At 30.4% G+C, this 26,891-nt stretch overlaps 1 protein-coding gene across 4 annotated transcripts in view; it reads left to right on the top strand.

The window, feature by feature from the left end:
• The window catches only part of LOC111619676 (coiled-coil domain-containing protein AGAP005037-like), a 341,137-nt gene that overhangs the window by 60,771 nt on the left and 253,475 nt on the right, over positions 1-26,891 (top strand). For 2 of the 4 annotated variants that reach the window (XM_023361443.1, XM_023361442.1), the window contains exons 1-3: positions 1,867-2,691; positions 6,586-6,784; positions 16,261-16,408. In XM_023361443.1, the coding sequence (XP_023217211.1) occupies positions 2,625-2,691; positions 6,586-6,784; positions 16,261-16,408 (414 nt within the window). In that variant the 5' untranslated portion in view covers positions 1,867-2,624. Of the gene's footprint in view, positions 1-725; positions 774-1,866; positions 2,692-6,585; positions 6,785-16,260; positions 16,409-26,891 lie in introns of those variants that run through there. The other 2 variants (XM_023361440.1, XM_023361441.1) reach the window with 2 other exon arrangements.

Raw genomic sequence — 26,891 nt, 5'->3', positions numbered from 1 at the left:
ATTGCCCAGAAAATTGTTTTTTGCCCCTGAAAATATAAATTGTTACTAATTGCCCCCTCAACATGGAAAAATGCCCACATGGAGGCAATATCACGCCTGTTGAGAAACACTGACCTAGATGATGAACAGTCTGGTATGGTTTTCTTGGTTTATGTATTCCTCATTTAGGAATAGATGTGTAACACTCTTTGTCTGACTTCTCAATCAAAACTCATCTAGTTAGATTACCTTGCCCATAGGTATGCTATTTATAGCTTATGTAAGCTGGACCAAAATCAAGACAGTTAGTGAGCAAAAATGTTACTTTGTTTATGTGTTGTTTGTGTATGTACTATACTGTACAGTCAAACCTTGGTTTTTGAACATAATTTGTTTCTAACAGTTGTTCTAAAACCAAAAAAATTTTCTCATAAGAAATCATATAAAATGGATTAATCCATTTCTGACTCCCAAAATAAAGCCTTTTTTTTTACTTTTTTAGCTTTATTTCATTCTAGAATGCCTACAAAAACAATGTAATATTGTAGATAATGTAATACTATATTATATATAATAAACTTTTGTTATTTAATTTGACTTACGCACCTTTAAAGACAAATTCTTGGATGTCATTTATATTACGTGAATGTCAATTAATGTAGTTTTTATTAATTTAATTTAAATTCAATTGTGACATGTACTGAAAAATAGAAGTAGTAACTTTCCTGCAAGTGCATTTAAATCGAATTTAGATAGCATAATTATTGGTGATTCATATCATGACATCTAATGATGTAGGTGATCTCAGTGCCACTAACTTTTGAATCAGTATTCCTGTCACTAACTGGTCAGACTGTTGATTTTCTATAACATAGGAAACTTAGGGAGTTTACCATCTGTTTCTCTCTGATCTATGGTTGGCTCTTGCTGAGTAGTTTGTTTAGCAGCTGAGTTATAATATGACAAATGGGGCAAATATGAATTTGAAATTCTGTTTGTGAACTAATCTGTTTGAAAAGTGGGTTGTTCGAAAATTGAGATTTGACTGTATTTAAAAATTTCCTGAATATATAACATGTTTAGTAGCAACCTTCCTGCACTGTGATATATATGCTGCTATTCAATTCAAATATTTCTAGATTTGTTTGTAGTGTCAATGCAAGAGAACACTATAAGCACAATGAATATCTTATTCATTTTCCATAGATGGTTTATTTCATGGGCAAGTTTGAATATTTACTAATTTTTTTAGTGTATTTATTTTGTAAGTTATGATATTTGGAATGGATATATCTATGATGAATGTGATTTTATTTTGTTTGTCAGTGAATATGATGTCTGGTTTGTTGTGATGGATTGTTTTGCCTGTGATCATGGTTTAGTTATAGTATATTTTGTGCATGTTATTTTCTAAAACTGCAATATATATTTGTAGTATGATAGTTGCATTTGTACTAATTTGTTTATGTGTAAGCTTTTGATATATTATATTTGTTATTTGATTATGTCAATGTAAGTAATCTGTATGTACTGAATGTTTGAAACTTAATGTGATATTCTGTACAGTTTCATGCATAATGTGGCATTCTTGGCAAGTGTTGTCTGTAAGTGTTATAAATTTTAATATGTGTTTTCGTAGTAATGAATACACTAAATACTGGATAATATTTAAAACACTTACATAACCAAAAATCCAGCTCATGAAATAATGATGGAGAAAAGAACATTTTCATCCTCAAGTTAAAGAACCTATTTGGAAATATATGTAAGAATAGAACATATGATGGAATTTAGCAATTTTGTATTTTTACATTCAATTTTGAATGTAACAATTTTGTAAATTATTACATTCCATCATACATTCTATTCTGATATGTTTCCAAATAAGGTTTTAACTTGAGGATGATTGCTGAAAGCAATTGAAAATGTTATTTTCTCCATTGTCATGTTTCATGAGCTGGATTTTTGATTGTGTGTGTATGTTTTTTAGTTTTTTTTATTTAAAACTTTGTCTTGTATGACAATTATAAATTCTTTCATTTTCAAAGAGGCATCACTAAGCCAACCACAGTTTGACACAGTTTTGTTAATGTGATCCTTGCTAAGATCATTAGGGTGCCTATTATAGAGCTCCTTATAGGTCCAAGACTATCTAATGTGTTTGTGTATTTTATGTATTGTTCTATTTCAGGTCAGTTTCTTATAGATTTAATGGTTATTGTTTTTGTCTGCCAGAGTTAGAACATTATGTGATTGTGATATTTCTTGTGTTTTGTAGAAATAATTTTGCAATATCTGTATTTATTTGTAGAGATTTCTTATATCCATGAGGCATTGCTTTCTTTCTTTTATGAAGAATCAACTTTTCTATGGAGGAGTTAGGTTAATTTTGTTATGCTGTTAATGTTTGTATTTTCTTTTTGAGTTGCCTCTATTCTGTTGTATGAGTCCAATACATAACTTCAAATGAATGTGTGAGTATTATTTTTATAATATCTAATTAATATTATGTGATAAATAAAAACATTTGTTATTTGGTGGCCATTTTGTATTTTTGAAACTGCAGTTTTAAGGGATTCCATCTCAATTATTTTGTGTTATTTTCATTTCACTTGTTTTTTAATTTTATTTACAATGAACTGCTAATGGAAATAAAAAAGAAACAAGAGAAAAACAGAATATTTGAGACAATACCTTCTAAACTGCATACAGGTAAGTGTCATGATTTCAATGGCTACTTTGGAGATATAAAGATGTATAGTGGTGCAAGTTATGTGATGTTTTATTTTTGTTCAAACAATGTTCTGAAGGATATATGCTGTTTCAGTAGTTTTATATGCATGAAATTATTTTTAAGTTTATATGAATCCTCTGAAAATACAGAGTAATCATAATTAGTATTCCTATTTAATTTAATCTGAAAAGATGTGTATCTTTCTAAATGCAATCAAAGTTTTCTATGCTGATGAAAATAGGACGATAATGCCAATTAGAAAGTTGTTGTGCATAAAATAATAGGTACTACAGTATTACCTTTTAGTGTATTATAAAGTATCAAATGGAATCTCAGAATGGATCAAATATGAAGGTAAATGCTTTATTGCATAATACACAGTACATCACTGCCATGTGGGAATGTGCAGCTTTCTTCACTAGTTACATTTATATTATCTGCGTAGATGAATTACATGCAAAATGCATGCATTTGTTTAAGGACATAAAGTTTGAATATGACTTCTGACACAGAAATGTTTCTTAATACTGTAGAAAATTCTCTCCTCTATATTAAAAGGATTAAAGAGTATACACTTTATTTTTTGCATTTTCAGTGTTTATTGTTTCATCAGAGTACATTTTTTTCTGAAAGATGTATGTCACTTACCTTTCCTGTTGGCTAAGTAAGAAAGAAAGAAAGAAGCAAGTATAGTTTTGACAAGAAATTGAAGATTTTAAGGCTGCATGGAAAAGCCTGGTAACTTACTTTTTAGTAACTTGTGGTATCCCATCAACCATTTTCCCACTTCTTTAGAGTAAGATTCTTTTAGATATCCAAAGAAATTTCAATCAGTTGGCTACATTTTGTGATTGGCATGCGGTGGCAGCATTTACAAAGTGATGAAATTGGCTCTGGCAAAAAGAACAGCTTCAAGTGAACAGTGCAAAGAATGTCCATATTAGAAAGGTAGGGTCTTTAGCTGTTGGTTGACTATGTTCATCAAAATTATTCAGCCACTGAATGAAGTGGTCTGTCTATATATAACCAGAGTTGGATATCAGCTTCAGAATGCCATATGGAGGCACCATCATAGTTGCTGGCATAAGTTGCTTTCCAGAAAAAATTAAAACAGGAAGTATGTAAATTCCTGAGGTGATCATGCAACAAACTACTGAAACTGCCTACTTTCATCTGATGCAACTTTTATGACAGCCTTTTTTACCCTTTGGAGTGTATGCCTTAGATGACTTGTTTGGAATTGTTGTTATATCAAATTCATTTATGTTGGAAATCTTATGTGGCTAAAATTTTTTCTCTTCATAAACTTGCTTCAAATTCTCAAAAATTCACTGTGCCTTTATCAGGTTAAAACCCACTGAATGGCTCAAGTTGCAATTTTAGGTATTTGCAAACTAAAACCATATCATCTAGAAAAATCATAGGCTCAGTCTTTTCCAGCCATCATCTTCACTTCGTTAAGCAATAGTGACAATTGTTTCTCTCCACAAATTGGTAAGCAATTTCTATCAGTTTCAGTTTAGTTAATCTGTAGTATCTTCCATCCAAATCATGGCTGTGATTAGCTAATTTTTATTTTAATTCTTCACTAAAAACTCTTTTGAATTGTCCCAAAGGCATTGGTACAGTTCCTTGAAACAATGCGAGAAAATCCTAATAAATTTGTAAAACAAATGTCAACAGACCTACAAATTTTTTAAATCTTTCTTTTTACAATTTTCAGACACTTCCTCGGGGTACATTCTAGTACACCAAATACATTTTCCACTAAATGCTTGTTTTCTCTATCATCAGTTTTAGTTTTTGCTTCGTCCAGACTCTCTTTTGTAAAGTTTAGTTTTCAATCAGTTTTTCTTTTGTTTTTACCCATGGTTTCTGTAAGAATGGAAGTTGGAAGTTAAAGGCTATCACTTGGAGGATAAGAGTAGGTGGTGAAAAAAAGTATGTGTATACTTTTGTCTGGTACTGTTATGTATACTCTTACCCTCTGAAACAAAATTCCACAAACTTGTCAATAGAGTATAACTTCAGGCAGACATTAACACGAAAGTTACCTCATGCTTTAGCTTTATTCTCTATCTTTATTCCTTCAGATTCTTCAACTTCACAACCTAAGCAACAAAATTGAGAAAGCTTGTGGCCTGAGTCTGTAAAGTTATTGATGGAAACGAAACAAAAAAAATGTTTACTAATCTATCAATGCCCTGGTGACTCACAGATCAACAAAAGTTGGTTCCATCATACTTTGCCATTAACAGCAAAATGCATTCATGGGAACTTCTGCAGTCAGTATTGCCGACTTTGAGAAATACACAGTACATATTCTTATCCTCCTCCCTCCTAATTATTCTTATTTTAATAAGGGTTTAAAATTATAAGCATAGTGTGAGACTGACAAATGTAGGCATATTAAAATATATTTATAATTTTAATTTTTCTTATAAGAAAATGTTTCTTATTTCACTCTTTCATTTTTGTCAAAATCTTGATAAATAAAACAAACTATATAAAGTAAAAAATATAAACAGAAAAAACACAAACATATCTCTTCTCATTCGCTGTCTTGAATGCTGAATGCATGTGTATTATAAACAACTCAACTGACCAGATAATATGGTACGAATAACTCTTTATTAATACAACTAAACACTTCTACATCCAGCTGGTTCCTTTGAGCTCTCTCTCTCTCCATTTCCATCTTGCCACCTCGACACCTACCTGATTACATTTCCTTTGCTTAAATCGTCAACATATATTACATTACATTTAATGTTTATCTAAATCATCAACATATATTACAGCATGTATTAAGAAACAAATCACTTTCTGTTTATCACAGTGATATATAACATACAAATGAACAGATTTAATAGAAAATATCAAACACTATTAAATAAAACAGTGCTAACCTAATCATCATCTTAGCATTATGTACTATGTCATTGTTAACCTAAACTTAACAGCATATTTAACCATCTTGCACTCTGTTTATGTTATGCAGTGGTGCATTGCTATCCCTCTCCTTTGTATGTTGTGCAGTGGATTATTTACCTAACATATTTAACAACTTAATCCCACTTCATATTTCAGAATACAATAAATGGTAATACTGTAGTATGTAGATTTTCATGCACAAAAATTTTGTAATGGACAGTGTTTTCATTAGGGACTGAGATTACAAGAGTCTTATTCAATATAAGCACTGCAGGGGACAGAAATTCTCATCATAGTTTAGGTCAAGTTTAATATACTGTAGTATGTATTAGCAAATGGTCAACAATAATTGGGCTGCAATTTGAAAAAATTGTAGACCTATAAATTCCCACTGTCATCCTTCTGTCTGTCTGTTCTTCCTTAATCTCGAGAACAGAGTTAGATAGATGAAAGTCAAGACCAGAGATGGAAAGTTTAGGGGCAGTATGCCCCAGTTAGCTATATACAATCTTCCTTTGCATTGGAAGTCATTTTATTTCAATTCAAAAATTTTTCCCTGAATGGTGTTAGATAGATGACTAACATAATCATATTCTTAAAGGAAAAGTGTGATGTACAGGGGCAAGACACTACTAATTTGAGGTGAGGCATATATTTTAAATTAAATAAGTAAAAAATATGATAAAAAATTGCAGCCTGGCATTGCAATTATGTCACAATAAATAATTGCTCATTTCCCTATTAGGTTTTGAAATAATTTGCTGGGGAAAGATTTTTTACCACTCTATATGTAAACAAAAATTGAGTTGTTTTAATAATATATTGTTATTCAAATATTTTTTAAAGGAAATAGTGACTTTTACAGTTATTACAATAAAGTTAATTACATTTTTTAAGGATTTTTACATTAAAATTTAATTTTTATTTTGTATTTACAGGTTTAGTATTTTTGCAATATAGGAGTGAAACCAAACGTGCTCTTTTGCCAAATGAAATAACAACATTGGATACAATAAAAGCCTTATTTGTTCGCTCTTTTCCAAAGCAATTAACTATGGAGTATTTAGATTCACCTCACATTCGTATTTATATTCATGATCCTTCCAAAGATATGTTTTATGAGTTAGAAGATTTGAGGTAAATATAAATAGATAATAAATACCATTGTATAAAATTAAATATTACCAATTCCTTTTTCTTACTCTGCTTTAACTGAATATAGGTTCAACTTTTATTATCAGATTTTACTCAAGGAAAAATTTCAGTTTATTAGTTTTTTTTTTTGTTCTTTTTATTTGATATCTTAAATACTTAACTTCACAACACAGTAGGATGAATAAATATGACTCACATACTAGCACTAAGATAAAATAAAACATTATTTATGATATCATTAAGACTAACATCAATCTTTAACCAGTGTGAATATGATTAATATTTAAGTGATGAACATATTCGTAACCTCTTCTGGGTTCTTCTTCAGGCTTCTTTTTTAATTCAGAAGAGCCTAGAAGGGGTTACGAATATGTTTCTCTCTCAAATATTAATCGTATTCACACTGGTTAAAGGTTGATGTTAGTCATAATGATATCATAAATAATGTTTTATTTTATCTTAGTGCTAGTATATATACTGTATTAAATTTTAGAAATAGATAAAGTAATTGCTTTTTCAAGAATTTATTTTTATTTTAGAGTTTTGTCATATCTTGGTTTGTGATTTAATGTAGATTCTTAAATTGTTTTCAATGATTTTATAATCCATATATCCATTGATGTAGTTTCTGCTTGTGTTATACATCAGTCATTTCTTATTATATTAGAAATTTTTGTCATAAACATTTGTTGTAGGCAATCCCAAACAAGATTCAGAACAAATGTTACATCTTGATTGATTGTGCAATACGATATTTTTCATTTCAAATTTGTCTGAAAAACTTGCTTTTATTCCTAAATTATATATTCTTGTTATTTTTCTGTAAAATATGAATATCGCTACTTTGGAAGAAAACTGGCACAACTGAAAATTACTAGTTTTGAGAAAAAAGTTCATGCAAAGATTTAACCAAATTTTAACTGAATATCACTTATCTCCCACATAACTGCTTCCTAGTGGCTGAATACGCAAGATACTTTTGTGACACCCTTCCACATAAAAATTTACTACATTTTCGTTTTGATTATGACATAATCGAAAAATCACACTTTTTTGAGTTATGCCAGTTTTCTTCCAAAGTAGCGATATATCATTTTAACAGTCTTTTTATATATATTAATTGAAAGAGGGTTTCAATTTGTCTGACTTGAGTAAATCAAGCTAAAAATACAATTCAGGTATCAAGTTAAAGCTCTTACCCTGTAAATCAGTGATTCCCAAACTTTTTTGATCCACTGCTCCCTTTGTTCCATAAAGTTATATCCAACGCCCCCTAACCCATTTTCTCTTGTGTGAGAAAGGATTGGACATATTCTTAGGAAAAATTTTCTACGAATCTCACACTTTGTGTCCTTACCGTACATTGTTCTCAACATCTGGAAACCATTAAATGCAATGTTTCTTCTTATACGTTTAACAGAGGAAAGGGAACGGCTGTCAGTGACCCCGACTTTTGCCTTTGGTCACCGTTCAGTACTCCATCGCCCCTCTAGATTTACTCACTGCCCACAAGGGGGCATTATCGCCCACTTTGAGAAACACTGCTGTAGATGATGTTACTGAACAGAGATTTGAAAAGGGTGCAGTGGTTAAGGTGTGTAAGAGTGGCAAAAGTAAAATGTTAAGTGTATGGGGCAAACATATCAGGTGCTTGAGCAATTTAATTTTTTAATAGTTTCTGCTTTTTTGCTAATTCTTGACTTTTTGCATTATTTTTTAATGTTAATAAATTTAATAAATTTCTTTAGTTTCTGATATAAAAATATACTTATCTGTATGAATTTCACATTAAAAGCTATTAATAATCTGGTTTATAATAGGATAAAGAGTTAAATTTTCCTAATTACATACCTGTATAAAACCTCTGATAAAGAGCCACTGAAGGGAAAATACAAAATGTCTGTTGTACGGAGGTGAATGTTTTGAAGGGTATTTTGTATGCATTTCGGAAAGAAACGTTCCTGAAAGTGGCCACCATTTAGAGGTGCACTTTATAGGAGATTCGATAGAATTTATATGCTTTAGGACTAACAAATATATTAGTTGATATTTTAACATATATATATATATTTTATTAAAACAATCGTCTAAAATAAATAGTAAAAATGAATAGCGCCATCTGTTAATTCCTCTATTAACTAAAAAAAAACATAGTGATTTGAAAATTATAAATTATTTAAAACATTTTCATCAAATTTTTATCATTTAACCATTAGTTTATCCTCTCAATTTTTAATTTATGTTGTGTTTTAGACTAAAGACGTACAATATTTAGATATATTTAATTAAATTCTATCAAATTTAAGCTGCTTACTTTTAAATGATATTAAAACAACAGTATTAGTAATTAATTTATTATAAATAGCAGTAATGAATGAATGTGTTAAATCTGGCTGGATGGCTGGGACGGTAAAGCATTAATCTATTGCTTTCGGGTAGTCAGGATCAAATCCGAACANATCCAGAACGTGGTGTATCTTCAATATTGAAATTGCCAGAACGAAATTTTGTAAACCAGTTTTGGCACTGTTGTCTCTGTTCTCTCCACACATCATCTTCATACATGTACCACAATTTTTTTCTTGCTTGAACAGCATTTTAATTTTTTGGTAATAAAAAAGCAAAATATGCCAAAAATGATGCTTTCAATCTTCCATATTTGCTGGGACACAAAAAATAAACAATTGCACAGAATCAAACAAAATTTTTTACAAATAAGCCTTGAAATGCTAGCTGTCAAAGTATATAACGATAATACAGTTTAGAATGAAAATGGTGGGAAAAATAAGACCAATTTGTCGAGTGGTAAAAAAAACGAACTTGCTTTCTGAACAACCTAATAGAAAATGCAAAGAAAAGTAAAGTTGTATTCTACCCATTTTCAAGAGGTTCTTGAGAACATTCTGTATGAAAAACTTAACTACTCAAGAATATCTAGCAATGTATTCTTGAGATATGCAATAGAATTTCTGCACAGAATTCTGATAAATGGACTCCCACAATATAAGTTAATATTAAAGATTTGAGCTATGTCATGTGAATCAGAAATCTTGACAAAAAAAAGAGTTGGTTAATGGAACAAGATTAGTTATATGTGGTATGTTTAACAATACAATTGATATCAAGATTTTGATGGGCAAACACCATAGAATCATTCACATGCTTCCTTGGATACCATTAACTTCAGGCGATAGTATTTTTCCTTTTACAATTAAAGGACTTCATTTTCCCATCATTCTGGCATTTGCCATGATAATGAACAATCATCAAGGATAGACACTTGGTAAGGTTGGTATTTATTTACCAGAGCCAGTTTTCAGTCATGGTATGCTTTATGTAGCTCTTTCTTGATCCAGATAGGCCAAAGGGTTCTATACCATTCAACATATCCTTGCAAAATTTGGCATGACTATTCTTGAAAACTGTAGAAAAAGTCCTCCTTATTAATTTTAGCCTGAGCAATATTTTTTTGTGTTTGACAGTCTCACTATTGTAAATACTTGGGTCAATAAATGTACATTTTAGTTACTAAGATCATTGTTTTTATTACCCTCTCCCAACTCAACCTCACTAATCCCCACTCCCTGAAAAGCCAATGCAATGACAGGCATAAGCAGGTCATTGATATACCTTGTAAACAAGATTTTTTTGGGCTATTATGTTGTATGGCATGTATTTTTTGTTTTAGGTCAATTTGTTTTGTACAGATTTAGTTTTTGATTGAGATTTATTTTCAATATTTATGAAAATTCATTTTTTTATAACATTGTTTTTAGATATATATGTTAGAAAGCAGTTTTTTCCTCTATCCTCTGTTAATATATTTGGTATAATTTTCTTTAATGATTTAAAGAGATTATTTTTAGTTTAATTTTTCTTTTGTCAAATATTTAGTATTTTGGTGTATTTGCTGATTGTAATTTTATTTCTCTGATGATTTATGCTCTGATTTCTTATTTTTTCCTGTTATTTTTTTTTATATCTTAGTTTTGATTTAAAAGGCTTCTTGACCTTTTAAATCAAAATTAAGTCACTAATTTATTTCAGTGTATAAATTGTTCTTATCAATTTTGTTAAGTTTTATCTTCCATTATAGATTAAAATCTGGATCTACATTAGGAGTTGTAAGAAAATATTTTTGTATGGCTGTATGAATGATTTTGGGAATGACTCATGGCCATGCCTGTGTGAAAATATAATAAGGACCTTGCAATAGCATCCACATTCAATATCATATTTAGGATTTTATTATCCAAAAGGAACCTCAATCAAAAATTGTCCAAACTGGAGAATATTTCAGTGATGCTTAATGAACATAAAGATACAGAATTGACTCTAAAAGTTTGAGACGGTAATGTCACTGGGATTTTCATTCTGGAAGAGTGAAGGTAGAGCAGAACATTGCTTTAATGAGATGAATGTTATCTGCATATTTTATCATCAAGGAAACTGATATTGATTTTTAAAAGTTAGTGATTGAATCTTAGTAAGACAAACAAGAAAAGCTTTTACAAAGAATGTGTAAGTACTTCAATCAATCACTTCATATTTAAAGAAATTCCCAATAATGGTCAATATAGATAGACTTGAATAAATTATTTTAGGTCAGTGTATGGGTGGGCAAGAAGATTTTAGGGCAAGTTGATGCTGACTCTTGCCCACCCTAATGCCATCTATGATTGGAGAGTCACACAGCATGAATTGTTCTTGGTATTTATATTTGAGGGTTCCTGGTTTATGTAGATCACAATGTATCAGTTCAAGTACTTCTGTGATATGTGTAAACAGTTCTTTTGAGAATGTCTCAGCACGCTTTTATTAAATTTACATTTTTCATTTGCACATATTAATTAAATTAATAGGATGTAATTTTCATGTCTTTAGTCATATCTCCTTTTCTACTATGCATATGTAGCTAGAACTATTTCTGAGACTAACAGCACAAAACCTTTCTCACTAATTTCTAGCCTTATTAACTGGAGTACAAACGTTTTCGGCCTTCTTAATAGGCCTTCCTCGGGTACACTGTGGTTAATAAGGCTAGAAATTAGTGAGAAAGGTTTTGTGCTGTTAGTCTATATCTCCTTTTCCATTCTTATAATGTAATTTGGATTAATGGTGTATTAATTGTAAATGCAAATATTGATTGTGGTCTTGCCTTATTTATATCATATTTAAGCTATTAAGAAACAGTTGGATGGCTGAGGCAGTTAAGGTGTCATCCTATCCTGGAAACTGGGACTGAATTTGGATGGTTGAAAAATCCAGAAAGTTTTTCATGGGTGGTCTGTTTTAGATATGTTGGGCTTGGTCTTTCATCATTTGATTCCCTAATTATGGACTTGGACAAAACCATGATGGGTATGTAAAAAGCCCTCTTAGTGGCCACCAGGTGGAAAAAGTGAAAATGAAAAAAAAGGAAAAGATATTAAGATTAAATTGCTTATATATTGGCCTAACCTGAATATTAATAGAATATTAGAGAACAGTGTATTGTTTCAAAACATTGTGCTTTTTACACAAATACATACACTATTTGTGTAAAAATAGTAACACTAATACTACACTATTTGTGCTTTTTACACAAATACATTGCATATTTGTGTAAACATTCTTTAGTTTCCAGATAAATATATTGTATTCTAATAAATATTTCTAAATGATAATATTTATTTATCTTTAATAGTTTTATTAGTATCTTACTATAAATTTTATTGTGAATAATTTTTTGTATAGCATCTGCAGCTTTGTTTGTTTTTTCTAATTTTTTAATGGCATTTTTATATTTGATCTAGAAGATTATTAATGTTTTATTGTTACAATTTTCATGTAACTCATCATCATTAATGACAAAATTTCAGATAATTTACAGCTATATATTTGCTGTTTTGAATAAATTAATAATACTATGCTAATAAAGTCCAATGTCTTATCAATCAGCTATTTTGATTTTTTTTTCTAAAAAACCAATTCTTTCACTTAAAATATTTAGTTTTGTGTTATCAAGGCATTTTATGTCCTCATATCCGAAACTTCATAAAATCTTTTTAGCCAAATTTTTTTTATATTTAATTTTGATATGACCTCAATTATTTGATATATATTTATTTTATAAGTTACTGATATACAGTGAAGCATTGAAAATCTGGACTAATTGTGCCATACCCATCTGTATTTTCAAATTTGTCTGGATTTTCAAATAGATGTGTAAATTATCATTTTAAGTACTGCAAATTCCAAATACACTGTAATTCAAATCTAAGTGTTATTAGTTCAAGCCAGTATTTCACAAGGAATGTAGGAATACTTACAAAGATTCAAAATATAATTTACAGAATCGCTATATTTAAATAAAAAATATACTAATTACAATTTCAAACTTAAAAATTCATAAATTCTGAATGAATTAAAGCCAAGTAATTACCAGATTAAATCAGGCTATATTACCACTACTAATAATTATTAAATATCAAATAACTTGGCACTAGAGGTAGACTTTAGGTGTGCCATCTCTTATTAAATTGAATAATTATAATTAAATTAATATTTATTAAATAATTTTATAAAATTTCAAGATAAAAGAATTGACCCAGATTGGAACTTAAACCCACAACTACTGGTTACCATGTGAATATGTTGCCAGTTATGCTACTTGATAGTTATGAGATATGTTAATTAAAGTCAAAGCTGCACTCTGATGTTAGTGATATTACAGAATTTCTATCATTTGCATTTATCATTGTCTGATCCCTTACTTCCAGACATATTTAATTTAGATATGTGAGGTCAGCCGATTAGGGGTGAGGTGTTTTCGACAGCCATGCGGTCAATACTGTCGTGTGGGCGTGGAATGACTCACCGAGACAGGTTTACCATATAAAACCGTTTAATAATATACATAAATCGTTCTTACAACAATCCAATAAGTCGGGCAAGAGCCTATCCAACGATGGGTTTCTGTAACAGTTCCCAAAAATCGGAAAGTTTGAATGTTCGATCGGTCCCTGGGGAGCTTTTGGCACTGTGGACGCAGAGAACGATGGCCCCAGGGCACTCACCAGCACTTGTAGTGATGTCTTCGGTTGACAAGTCGAATCTCGGTGATTCTAGAGTGGACGGGTTGGCGAAACCAGTTCCTAGGTCGTCGAAAGAGCCTTCGTTGTGTCTCGGTCGGGAGCACCAAAACCCAAGACCCAGTAAAGTTTCCGAAAATGCGGTTTTATTGATTTTTCCACCGCGGTCGCCTCTCCATTGGTCTCTCCTCGTCACATGGTGACAATTCGAAACCCAGAAGGTCGCGGGAGAGGTCAATGTCGCATCAGAACACGACTCCTCTCCAACCTCGTTTTCTTTGACTTTACTCTATCTATTGTTTAAAATCTTTTAACAAGACAAAAGGTTCATTGTTTAAATCCAATCTTTAAGTTCGCTCTTTTGCACTACGAAACTTGACTTATTTAAAAAGTCGTTAATGGTGTCCTTTCGGACCCCGTTTGGGTCCTCACAGATATAATTATACTAGTTATTCATGGCTAACATAGTAACTTGTAATTCATCCGCACAGTAAGCAGCAGTTGTGGGTTCAAGTCCCACTCCGGGCCAATTATTTTCTTCCAGTTATTCTAAATTAATAAATTTAATAATTATAATTAAATTAATATTTATTAAATAATTTTATAAAATTTCAAGATAAAAGAATTGACCCAGATTGGAACTTAAACCCACAACTACTGGTTACCATGTGAATATGTTGCCAGTTATGCTACTTGATAGTTATGAGATATGTTAATTAAAGTCAAAGCTGCACTCTGATGTTAGTGATATTACAGAATTTCTATCATTTGCATTTATCATTGTCTGATCCCTTACTTCCAGACATATTTAATTTAGATATGTGAGGTCAGCCGATTAGGGGTGAGGTGTTTTCGACAGCCATGCGGTCAATACTGTCGTGTGGGCGTGGAATGACTCACCGAGACAGGTTTACCATATAAAACCGTTTAATAATATACATAAATCGTTCTTACAACAATCCAATAAGTCGGGCAAGAGCCTATCCAACGATGGGTTTCTGTAACAGTTCCCAAAAATCGGAAAGTTTGAATGTTCGNTTTTTAAATTATTTAATAAAGTTTAATATAATTATAATTATTAAATTTAATAAGAGATGGCACCTAATGCTTACCTCTAGTGCCAAATTATTTAGTATTTAATAATTATTTGTAGTGGTAATGTAGCCTGATTTAATCCAGTAATCACTTGGTTTTAATATAACTTTCAGGCTTTCAGATGTTCATATTCTGAATGAATATTAGAACATCAGAAATAAAGTTAATCCCAAAATAATCTGCCAGATTATATCAGGCTGTATTATGTTTACATTTAATAATAAATATAGCCATAATATAGCCTGATACAATCTGGCAGATTTATTGTTATTAATTAAGAATTGGATTATTCAATGTTTACATTTGTAACAATGAAGTTACCATTGAAAAGGTTAATACTCATTTTTCAGTGGTTGAGTCCAAATTTTTGATGCTTCACTCTGTATGCAAATAAACCAAATAATTGAGCCATATAAATCATATTACATATCATACATTTATATTTATGGTAAACAGTTGTCTTTTTTACAAATGATGTTTCATGTTACAAAGTCAGTAATAAAAGTATATCAAATGTTGTAAATGTTATAAAAGTATATCAAACATTGCAAAGCCCAATATGTATAAAGAAGCATAACCAAGGTGATCGTTGTCTTAAATAATCAGTCTGTAACTCCACTAATTTAATGATTAATACTAAGTAATTTGCTACTAGAGATAGATGTTAGATGCCATCTCTTTAACTAAATTAATAATTATAATTTTAATAATTTATTAAAATTACAATCTGGCAGATTGTAATTTTCTTCCAGATGATTCTAAATTATTTAATAAATTATTAAAATTATAATTATTAATTTAGTTAAGAGATGGCACCTAATATCTATCTCTAGTAGCAAATTACTTAGTATTAATCATTAAATTAGTGGCGTCATAGCCTGATTATTTAAGGCGATTATTTGGTTATGTTTCTTTTTACTTATATTTTTTAAACACTGTTTTTAAAAATGTCTGTTTACAGACTTTAGTTTTGATAGATTTTATTGAAATTTTTTTAAAATCAATAAAATGCAATATATACTGTAAATTAAATTTTCAAACACAACTATTAAAATAATATTTAATAAAAAAATGAGGAAAATAAAAATTATTAATATTTTTTATATCATAAATTACAATCAAAATCAATGATAAATGCAAATGATAGAAATTCTGTAATATCACTAACTACAGAGTGCAGCATTCAATTAAATTTAATTAATTATTTAATTTTGACTTTGATTAACATATCATATTTTATTTTAATCGTAAATCTTTATACACTTTTTATAATAATAATGTATTTTTTAGAGATGTTAGAGATAGATCAGTGTTACGGATATACGAACGTGATGTCAATGGTGGTGAAGCTTACAGTACTTGGGAACAGGATGTTAGTTATTTCTCTGAACCAGAATTTGATTCAGAATATCAAAATCAACACATACATAGATCAAAGGTATGAAAAATAAAATTTACTTTTAATAAACTAATTAAAATTATATTAAAAATTAGTATTTGAAACAAACATAATAACTAAATAAATTTGTTGAGTTTATTAATTTATAGGAGCAAATCTAAACAAAACTACAGTTTAGATATGTATCTAATTTAGTACATACAGTTTTGGCATAGCTATTAATGACTAATGAAAGTTAATTATTTAAACATGAAAATAAGAAAATATGTAGTGAGTGATCATGCTGTAATTTAGACTGAAACTCATTTCTGTAAAAACAAAACAGAAACTTGCTTCTGTTGTTTTTAATTATAGATCATTTGTAATAACAATTTCTAAATTAAAAATATATGAACCAATTTAATAGATATATTTAATCAATTTCTTATTTATATATGTTTCATATTTCAGATAAGGAAAATTGCTTAGATTATTTTAACCAATGCTCTAGTTTGACCTATAAAAATATCTTATAAAGATAAATGTTTACTGTTGGGTCAGTTGTTTTTGCACATTGAAAACCTAACAACCAGGGTCCAATCTGGAACCGAACAGGTTACACTTATGTGTGGGCAAGAGATTCGGGAAAGTCTTTTATTTGGGTCAGTTAGACAGGCAAGATGTGACCAGTGTCCAGTCCGAACCATTAAACCAATTCTTTGTTAGATATATAACAACGATTTTTATGATTAGAGATTTTTACACCCCAAGATCCTAACATTTACAAAATAGGTAACCTTTTAAATATATGTTTGCTTTTAGTAAACTATAAAAATTAATTGGTAATATCAGAGAGTCTGTATTTAAAATAAATTTAAAATAGCCTAATGTATTGTATTTCATTCTGTAAATCATTCCTTACTTCTTTTCTTTTTTCCTCTCTTTTTCTTTTTAATCCACTAAGGGCAGAGTAATAAAACCACAGAACACTGGCTGTTAGAAATAGGAAATTAACTGTTTGAAGTTTTGTCAGTTGTTATGACAATCAGTTTTAAAAAAAAAGAATATTTGTGTGTTCAAATTTGAGAAAAATTAAGATGAGTTGTTAAAAAAGAAAGAGTAAATTGAACACTGGCAGTTGTCGTGGGTTTGCACTATATGATTAGGCTAGCAATGTGGAAGTTTTCCAGGTTTTCTTTGTATGTCTAACACCTAAATAATAGCTAGTTTCCCATTGAAAGTCTACATCCCTAAGCAGATCATGTTGTATTGCCTTATACTATCAAACTAACCAAATGTCTTTTTTTTTGTTTTCACATTTATTATATTCTTTTTGTGGACGCTCCTGGGCTTGTGTCCAGGATGCTCCTCCATAAATCTAGCCAGCTATTAACACAACTTCTGCCGCTTCTCATTTAGCCATTGCTATTTTGTTAAGAACTAGCTGTTCTGTTAAGGCTACAGTCATTTTTTTGTTTTTTAACACCCACCTTATGTTCTTTTAGTTTCTTGTTGAATGTTTTTACAGGCTCCCAATACATTTCTAATTTTGTCTCTACTTCACACACACTTTTCTGATCTTTCTTCTGAGTGGTGTTTTTCATTCCCAATAATCATAAACAGCTGGGGTCTAATTGTAACTACTGTTATATTTTTCCATTTAAATTACAGCCTTAATAACTTTATGATAAACAGTGTTTTTAATGAAGTAATGTTATTTATGTTCTACAGTTTAATTGGTCCTGTTTAGGTTTTATTATTATTATATATTGCTTTGTATATATTTTTAATGATGTTTCAGATGAGTTTGATGGATAAGCAAAGCTAATTGCTATATGTGTAATATAATACATTTTTCCATAAAAGCCTGTCTTATGATGAATAGATAACATCTCTGTACATGAAGATCTAATTGATATAATCCTTAATTATCAGTATTTCAGTAAAGTCCAAACAGCTTTGCAAATGCTTCTGCTAGTATCAGTTAACTGATCTTGTATAAATTTACTATCTATGTGCAAAGTATGACAAATAAATTATTGTATGCAGATATTAAGAAATGATTTTGTTTCACTATCTTTAAGGACATTTGAAAAACAATGAAATGAAATAGTGAAAAACAGTTGTGACACCAGTAATGAATGGCATTGATTTAAGGTTTATGAACACTTTTTTAAACTAATTTTTATATTTGTGTTCTTTAGTTTGTAATATTTGGTTATTAGCAGGGCTGTGGAGTCGGAGTCATGGAGTTTTGATGTTTTAGCTGGAGTTGAAGTTGGAGTCGGTAGATTTTTACGCGACTTTCACAGCCCTGGCAGGGCTGTTGAGTCGGAGTCGGAGTCGTGGAGTTTTGGTGTTTTAGCCAGAGTCGGAGTCGGATGATAAGGAAAAGTTGGAGTCGGAGTCGGATGATAAGGAAAAGTTGGAGTCGGAGTTGGAGTCAGTAGATTTTTACGCGACTCCACAGCCCTGGTTATTAGTCTAAAAGGAACAGAAGTGTTGAGATAGCTCTGGGTTACATAATGTGAATGGTAACCAGGCATTTTACAGAAGCTGTAATGTGTAGGCTGTATGCAATAATTTTATTCACCAAATTACAATTTATAGATGCCATGGTGGTTGCAGGTAAATATTTTACCCAGTAAAAATCACTAATTAGGGACATAAATGCATCTATACTGCCACAAACCATTATTAGTGGCTAGTAAACAAATATCTGAGTTCATATGAAGTTATGTGTATATCAATGAACATATTATTTATTTTGTATTAGTCCTTATGAGAGTTTCTTTTTCTCTTTAGACAGCTAGACACATAGAATAGTCTTTCACCTGCCTTTCAAGACCTCCTTTGTTCTTTGCATCTTATCCACTTCCTATGTGTTTGTCACAAGACATAAATAGCCCAACATACAAGAAGAAAAAAATGATCAACTAACTAGTGACTTTATTTTTATATATTCTTAAAGAGTATGCTACACTCCAGCTGTAAAGTTAAATATTTACAATGTAGAATGAACATTTTCTGTTCACACCAGAAACGTTCATTCTACAGTGTAAATATTGAACTTTACTGCTGGAGTGTTGGGTGTATTATGTAAGTTTCTTGATTTTCTAGTTACAATAGTAATAGTATTTATAACTTTTTTGTTGGATTATAGGTAATTTTTTTTACATCTTGATGTTCCTTTATAACGTTTGTTCTTTCTTTAAGAAAGTTTGAGAACAGTCCTCATTAATGCAAAAAAGTTGAATTATTGACGAGAACAAAGGCAACCTATACCAAGTAAAAGGACAAAGGCTCAAACATGGTTAAAACAATACAATACAATAACATGATGTAGTAATATAAAAAATGTGACACTTATTTTTAAAAACTATGTTGGGAAGGCAATCTTTATGTTTTTAACTTGATGTTTTGTTTTTCTGGTTTACTGTTTCTGCCACTAAATAATTCAAACTTTTTCAATTTTTCCAACACTAAAAAAATAAATCATACTTTCCTGCATTAAAAAGTCACACTTTCCCAACACTTAATAATTCAAAACTTTGTGTTTACACAGTTGTTTTTGATGTTTATCAGTAACTCTAGAAAATGTACACTTGTTTTTTCTCTTACAGAGGCATTGAGAGCCTCAGCTGCATAAACACATCCTTGTGCTGGCCCATTTGTTATGCTATTTGTCTTTCTTCTTTCAATATGATTACAATACATATGTACAATACAATGTAAAGGAGTACTATGGGCAGTCCATTATTAGGAGATCTTAGCAAGATGGCAATTGGATTATTACAAAACAGGTTTTCACCAGGTTTCTTACCAGAAATACACATATACAGAAGATATGTTTATGATGTTATCATTATCTGGAAAGAAAAACCTGATATTAATAACTTTATTACACAATTAACAATAACCCATATGGCTTTAATGTAGAGTTAGATCAAGCCAGCAATACAAGTGTACATTTTCTAGATCAACTGATAAACATCAAAAATAACCATGTACATACAAATGTTTATTACAAACCAATGTACATATAGTTATTTATATCAACAAGCTCCCACAATTCTTACATATATAAAATAGCAGCATTCAGGACCTACATTAAAAGTGCTTTTACATACTGTACAGATTACACAGATACACTTGCAGAACTCAAACATGTTGAGTGGGTTGCTTTTACTCATGGATACCATAAGAACCTGATTTGGAATATAGCCTGAGCTCTCTCTAACAACATACACTCCCACAATGCTAATACTCCCTGTGAGTACACACACCACACATACTTGCAGCATATCATTCTAGATTATCATCACAACAATGCAACTGATATAATAAACAACAACTTTACCAGAAAACTGGAACTGTGCATGTAGAGAATCACACCTAAATGCAAAAATTTCCAGCAAATAAACCTATACCTTCAATAATTCAAACATTTTCAGCCACTACTTTATTGGCCCTCTTCAGGAAATGTAAAACAGAAAAACCATTCTATAAATAGAATTAGCCGCATTATAATTTTAAAAGTTTCAAATAAGTTCGAATAAAGGCTGTGACGTTTCCTTTATGACGTATATTTTATGAGTCTAAATAATATTTCCGTGCATTTGGTACATGAATGGCATCTGTGTTGATGCATGCTTCACTCGTCTGTCCTGTAGATCTCTACTGCTTCTAATGTTTTAAAGTTTTGCCAGTCCCACAACAGGGGAAAATCCCTGGATCACTGGCATAATGTGCCAGAGCTATATTAATGTTTCCTTTTCATACATCATATTTATGAACTTTTAGCCTAGCTTGCAACGATCTGTAAATGGATCCTATATATGTTAGTATTCTGTCAAACCTATCGTCCTGTAGAGGGATGTGGTAAATTCCAGGCACTGTGGGAAGGCAATCTTTATGTTTTTAACTTGATGTTTTGTTTTTCTGGTTTACTGTTTTTGCCACTAAATAATTCAAACTTTTCCAATTTTTCCAACACTAAAAAATTACCTTCAGTCTAACGCAAAGGATGGCACTGAGGACACAAGAGTGCCCTCAGTGCTATCCTTTGCGTTAGACTGAAGATGGAAAATGTTGGGTTTCCTTTTGTACATTATGAATCTTAAATCTTTTGCAATCCTTCTGTATATGTGATGAAGGGACGGTTTATAGTTTAGAACTACCCGATTAGCTTCTGTTCTACCAGTGTGCAGATAATAAGTTCAACACCACAGTTTACTGCAAACCTACTTATGTCCCCCCCTATTCATCAGTGGCGTGCCGTCATTGGAAGTGGTGGATGCGCTGCTTCCCTTGTATTTTCTAAAAAATAAATACATATTAATTTTAATTATATGAAAATAATCGCACAATATTTTATTATAACCGCATTATGTATCTTCTTACAAATATCTATACTAGACGTGAGAAAAAAGATAAGATAGCTATTGTATATTTGAATATTAGTGGCGGAGTGTAAGCGCTGTATCGTCAGCATCCAAAAAGCCAGATTTGCGCATGCGCTTTACAGAGCACCAACCTCACCCGGTTTAGCTGGTGAAAGCGTAGGACCTTGGGTGGATGCTACACGTATACCATACCCAGTTCTATCCAGGACTGGTTCTGGACTGTTAGCCGCCTGCCCGCTAGATATTTGGCAGCCCTCACCCGATTATGTGAATCACGAGTAGATTTATAACGTAACCCGATCGATAAGAATTTACTGGTATTTTTTATGATAGTTCTGTATAGTTCACAGGAGTTAAAAAAAAATCCATTAAAATATTTGATATTTTTATTCCGCTCTCCGATTTTATATTACTCATGGATTTCAACGTTAAACCAGTGATATGATTTTGTATATCCCACCTCACCTTAAGCCCATATTCCGAGATATCTCGGGCAAGTTACATAGCGTTACGAAAAACGCGGGCGTTTGGGCCCCCCAATGTTTTTTTGAATTTTTGGAATGTTTTTTAGGTCTCCAAACTTTTCAAAATTTTTTAGCCCGCGCGAAAAAATTTTATCGCGATTTTAATGAGCCTTTGATAAGGCTCGATTAAGGCTTAATTGCTTTTTAATGTTTTTTTTAATGGGAGTTTTTTATCAAAATGAATTAATCGTTCTAAAGTTGTAGTGCACCGATTTTCCTTCGGTAAAGTTATTTAAAGNCGCTTTTAAATAAATTAGCTTTTATATTTTTTAATCTATCATACTAATTTCTACATTTTACTTTAATATTTCGTTGTATATCACTCTCTAACTTTTGCATACCACTGCTAAATACAGTACAAGTTTTCCTGCATAATAGTCAATGCGTTAAACATTACGTATCCAATTTTCTGTAGACATGTAAAATTATTATTGTTAACAAATTATCCCTTTACCTTTATTCAGACGTTTTTAATGCGTTTAAATTATGTTTAATAAACACGTAACTATGATTTATTGCCTGTTATATTATGTAATATCGTTCTAAGTTACATATATTATCATCGCAATCCTACTCTATGTAACATTTATTCTTTCAGATTCTCTTCATTCACAATAATACCTAAAAATAGAAATCAGCCTTACAAAACACTGATACAGATAAAATATGTAATAAATTTGTTTTTAAAATATTTTATAATATTTTGTGACTTCCGCGAGTAAATACATAGACGAATTTTAAGAATTATTGATTATTTGAATAATTTGTCTTCAAAAACTCTATTTAATAAGTTTTTGAATGTTGTTTTGAAGCTTTCTAATTAACTACTTTAAGTAATTAAGTAACAAAAATAGAATTAAAAGCTTAAGTTTTTATTTTGCCTTCTAAATTATCTCTTCAGACTATTAATATATAAAATCAACACTTCAAAAAATGTTTTGAAACTTCTACTAGCATTTTTAGGAAATTTTTTTACGAGCAAATTCGTAATTGATAGCTTAATCGCTTCTAAAAATATTATAATTTACTTAATCGAGCTATTAAATTCCTTATTAGAATGATGAAGATGAAACTAACGTAATTTGGATAAATTCTAGCTGGTCAGGGAATAATAAATCGAACATTGAAAAGGAAAATTTGAATAAGAATGCATTCCTGATAATATTGTTCTAGATTGAAGTAGCGGATGATAAGAATCTTTTCCAAGATTTTTATTTGTGAAGATGACATTTTATTATCAGTTTAAATTAGGTGACAGTCCTTAGAATTATAAGCAGATTTGAAGTAGTTTTAATTATTTAAATTATTTAGTTTATTAATTATAAAACGATCAAATATTTTCAGCATTTTATATTTATTAGTATTAAATATTTCATATTTTTTAAACTTTTGTCAGATTTTATAAACTTAATTCATTATTTATAAATTTTTTTAAGGGAAATGCTGTTAGAATTTCACAAATTTCTCTTTAACAATTTTTAGAATGATTAAAATTATAACGTTAGTTGATATTTTTATAGTATATATTCAGTATATATTCGTTAACTTTAATTGTAAATTCATATTCGTATTAATAAATTATTTTTTCATTATTACTTGATCCACATATTTGTATTTTGATGTAAATTTATTATATTTTAGAACTCGTTTTGGTAAATCTTAAGAGCAAAATATTGATTAAAAACACACAAATTTTTATTCAAAATTTATTACTAATTTTGTTATGGGTTTAACCTGTCTAACACTTAAATAATAGTCCGTTTCCTACAGTTAAGACGTCCTCCTTGGCAGATAACCCATATGTTTCGTTGCCTCATCAAACGAAACCAAACTAGTAATTTTGTATCATAAAATTCAATTTTTCTATTAGCATAATTTAATAAATTAGATTTTGGAAATTTCTGAGGACACTTGGTCCTAAAAAGAATTAGCTAGAAAACAAATGACTATTATGTTTAACATATTTAGATTTTTACAGCTATGGTGGAAATGTTTAAAATTTACGACAACCCTGTTGCATCTTTTGAGATATACTAGTGATGTGACAAGAGAGGCATTTGACATTAACTCGTATTGGCACTCATGGGATTTAACAGCCCGCGTGCATGCACGCACAGCACACCTAGCAGGACTGTCTCTGATTCCACTTGTAGGGAGCTATTTGATTAAGTGGTTAAGATTTAAAAAACTAAAATTTTCTCACTTGAGTACTGGAAATATATAATTAAAACTCCAAAACCTTTAAACGTCCAGTAGTAATCAATTTAACAATAAACAAACGTTTTCGACCGTACTCTCGGTCTTCATCAGGCTTAAAATCCGTTAGATTCGAAAACGTTTGTTTATTATTAAATTGATTACTACTGGATGTTTAAAGGTTTTGGAGTTTTAAAAATAAGATTTAAAAAAGTAAAGAAGATTTTATGTTATTTTTATGTACGTTTCTTTACAAAGCTATATTTAATTATAAATTTTTTTAAAAGTATATTCGTACAATTGAAGAATATTTTGTACCAGGTATGTATATCCACCACACATTTTATTTCACCAAGTAAGTTTTTATAATTTTATTTTTAATTTTAGCCCTTATATCGTGGCCAGCGATTCAGAATGTAATTGCGATATTGAAAATTTATTTTAGGAAAGTTTTGGCTCGAGATCATATAATGAAAAAGAAAATGTTATTAAAAGAGAAAGGCCAATGCCTAAGTTAAATATAAACATTTCAATAAAAAAAAAATGTTTGACATTTTCACAATAAAATGGCTCTGTAAATGCAAAAATACAAAAATTGTTTTGTTGGCTTTGCCTACTATTTTCAAATGAATTTAGTGTGTGGAATAAGAATGTCTTTGACAATTTAGCTGGCAAAAGACACGAAAAATCGTCGATTCTTTTGTATTTGAAGCAGTTTGGAAATCAAAGCGGAATAGAATTTAACATTAGTAAATAATATAAAATAAATATTGAAAATTATAATGAGATAGTTACAGCTAATAGATATATTTAAATTAATAGATGTTATGTTATATGTTATATCAAAGCAAGAATCGGCATTTAGAGGGCATACGGAATCTATTGAATCTAATATAACAGAGGTAATTATATTGAAGTTTATTAATAACTATTTATTAATTACGTCGGATAAATAATCTATTAAACATAATACATTTAAATAATTATTACATTTAAATACTAATACATATATACTAATACATGTATACTAATACATTTAAAGAATTAACTGATCGCCCCTGGAAGTCGGCTTCTTACAAAAACACAGCTTTCCTATCATCAAATATCACGGCACGCCACTGCTATTCATACTGGCCGATTTAGCTGACCCATGGTCATATAAGGCATCTGCATTTTGCACACTGGTAGTGAGAGCCCACTTGCATTCTACAGAGATGTCATGTACCAGCAAGGAACTACAGTATCTGAAACAAGTTGTGTCCAACCATGGGTACAGCCGCTAATTTATCAACACTAGCGTCCACACATCTGGCTGTGTCATCTAATACCAATAACAACATTAACAAAACAGAAGCTAATTTGGTAGTCCTAAACTACAATCCATTTTTCATCACATATACAGAAGGATTGCAAAAGATTTAAACATACTCATAATGTACAAAAGGAAACCCAACATTTTCCACCTTCAGTCTAATGCAAAGGATGGCACTGAGGATGCAAGAGTGCCTGGAATTTACCATATTCCTCTACAGGACAATAGGTTTGACAGAATACTAACGTATATAGGATCCATTTACAGATCGTTGCAAGCTAGGCTAAAAGTTCATAAATATGATGTATGAAAAGGAAACATTAATATAGCTCTGGCACGTTATGCCAGTGATCCAGGGATTTTCCCGTTGTGGGACTGGCAAAACTTTAAAACATTAGAAGCAGTAGAGATCTACAGGACAGACGAGTGAAGCATGCATCAACACAGATGCCATTCATGTACCAAATGCACGGAAATATTATTTAGACTCATAAAATATACGTCATAAAGGAAACGTCATAGCTTTTATTCGAACTTATTTGAAACTTCTAAAATTATAATGCGGCTACATTCTATTTATAGAATGGTTTTTCTGTTTTACATTTCCTGAAGAGGGCCAATAAAGTAGTGGCTGAAAATGTTTGAATTATTGAAGGTATAGGTTTATTTGCTGGAAATTTTTGCATTTAGGTGTGATTCTCTACAAGCTACTGATATATCAAGAAATAGCAAAACATAGGGGTATACAATTAACATTCAGATGCAACCATACCATTTTTAATATCCTTAAAAACTGGAAGGATTGTAACAACTTGCTCAGAATTCCAGGAGTTTACAAGGTTCCTGTGAGAGATGATTGATTTGGCAACAATCTAGAATATATAGGCTCAACATTATGCTTGCTCAAGGTTAGAATAGCAAAACACAAATATGATATTAATAAAAAGAAAAACAGCACTATCCTGTCCACTTATGCGTCTGATAATGATGTGCACTCCTTACTTGATGAGGCAACTAATCAAAACATCTAAGCATCCTGAGTACATAGAAACTCTGGAGGCCAGAGACATTTTTAAATCGGAAAACAAAGGCCACTGTATCAACTT

This window comes from Centruroides sculpturatus, unplaced genomic scaffold, assembly GCF_000671375.1.
Source record: "Centruroides sculpturatus isolate CEXI.00-Female unplaced genomic scaffold, Cexi_2.0 scaffold165, whole genome shotgun sequence".
NCBI lineage: Eukaryota > Metazoa > Arthropoda > Arachnida > Scorpiones > Buthidae > Centruroides > Centruroides sculpturatus.
The sequence above is the reverse complement of the archived record's forward strand: the minus strand, read 5'-3'. Positions and strand labels throughout refer to the sequence as shown.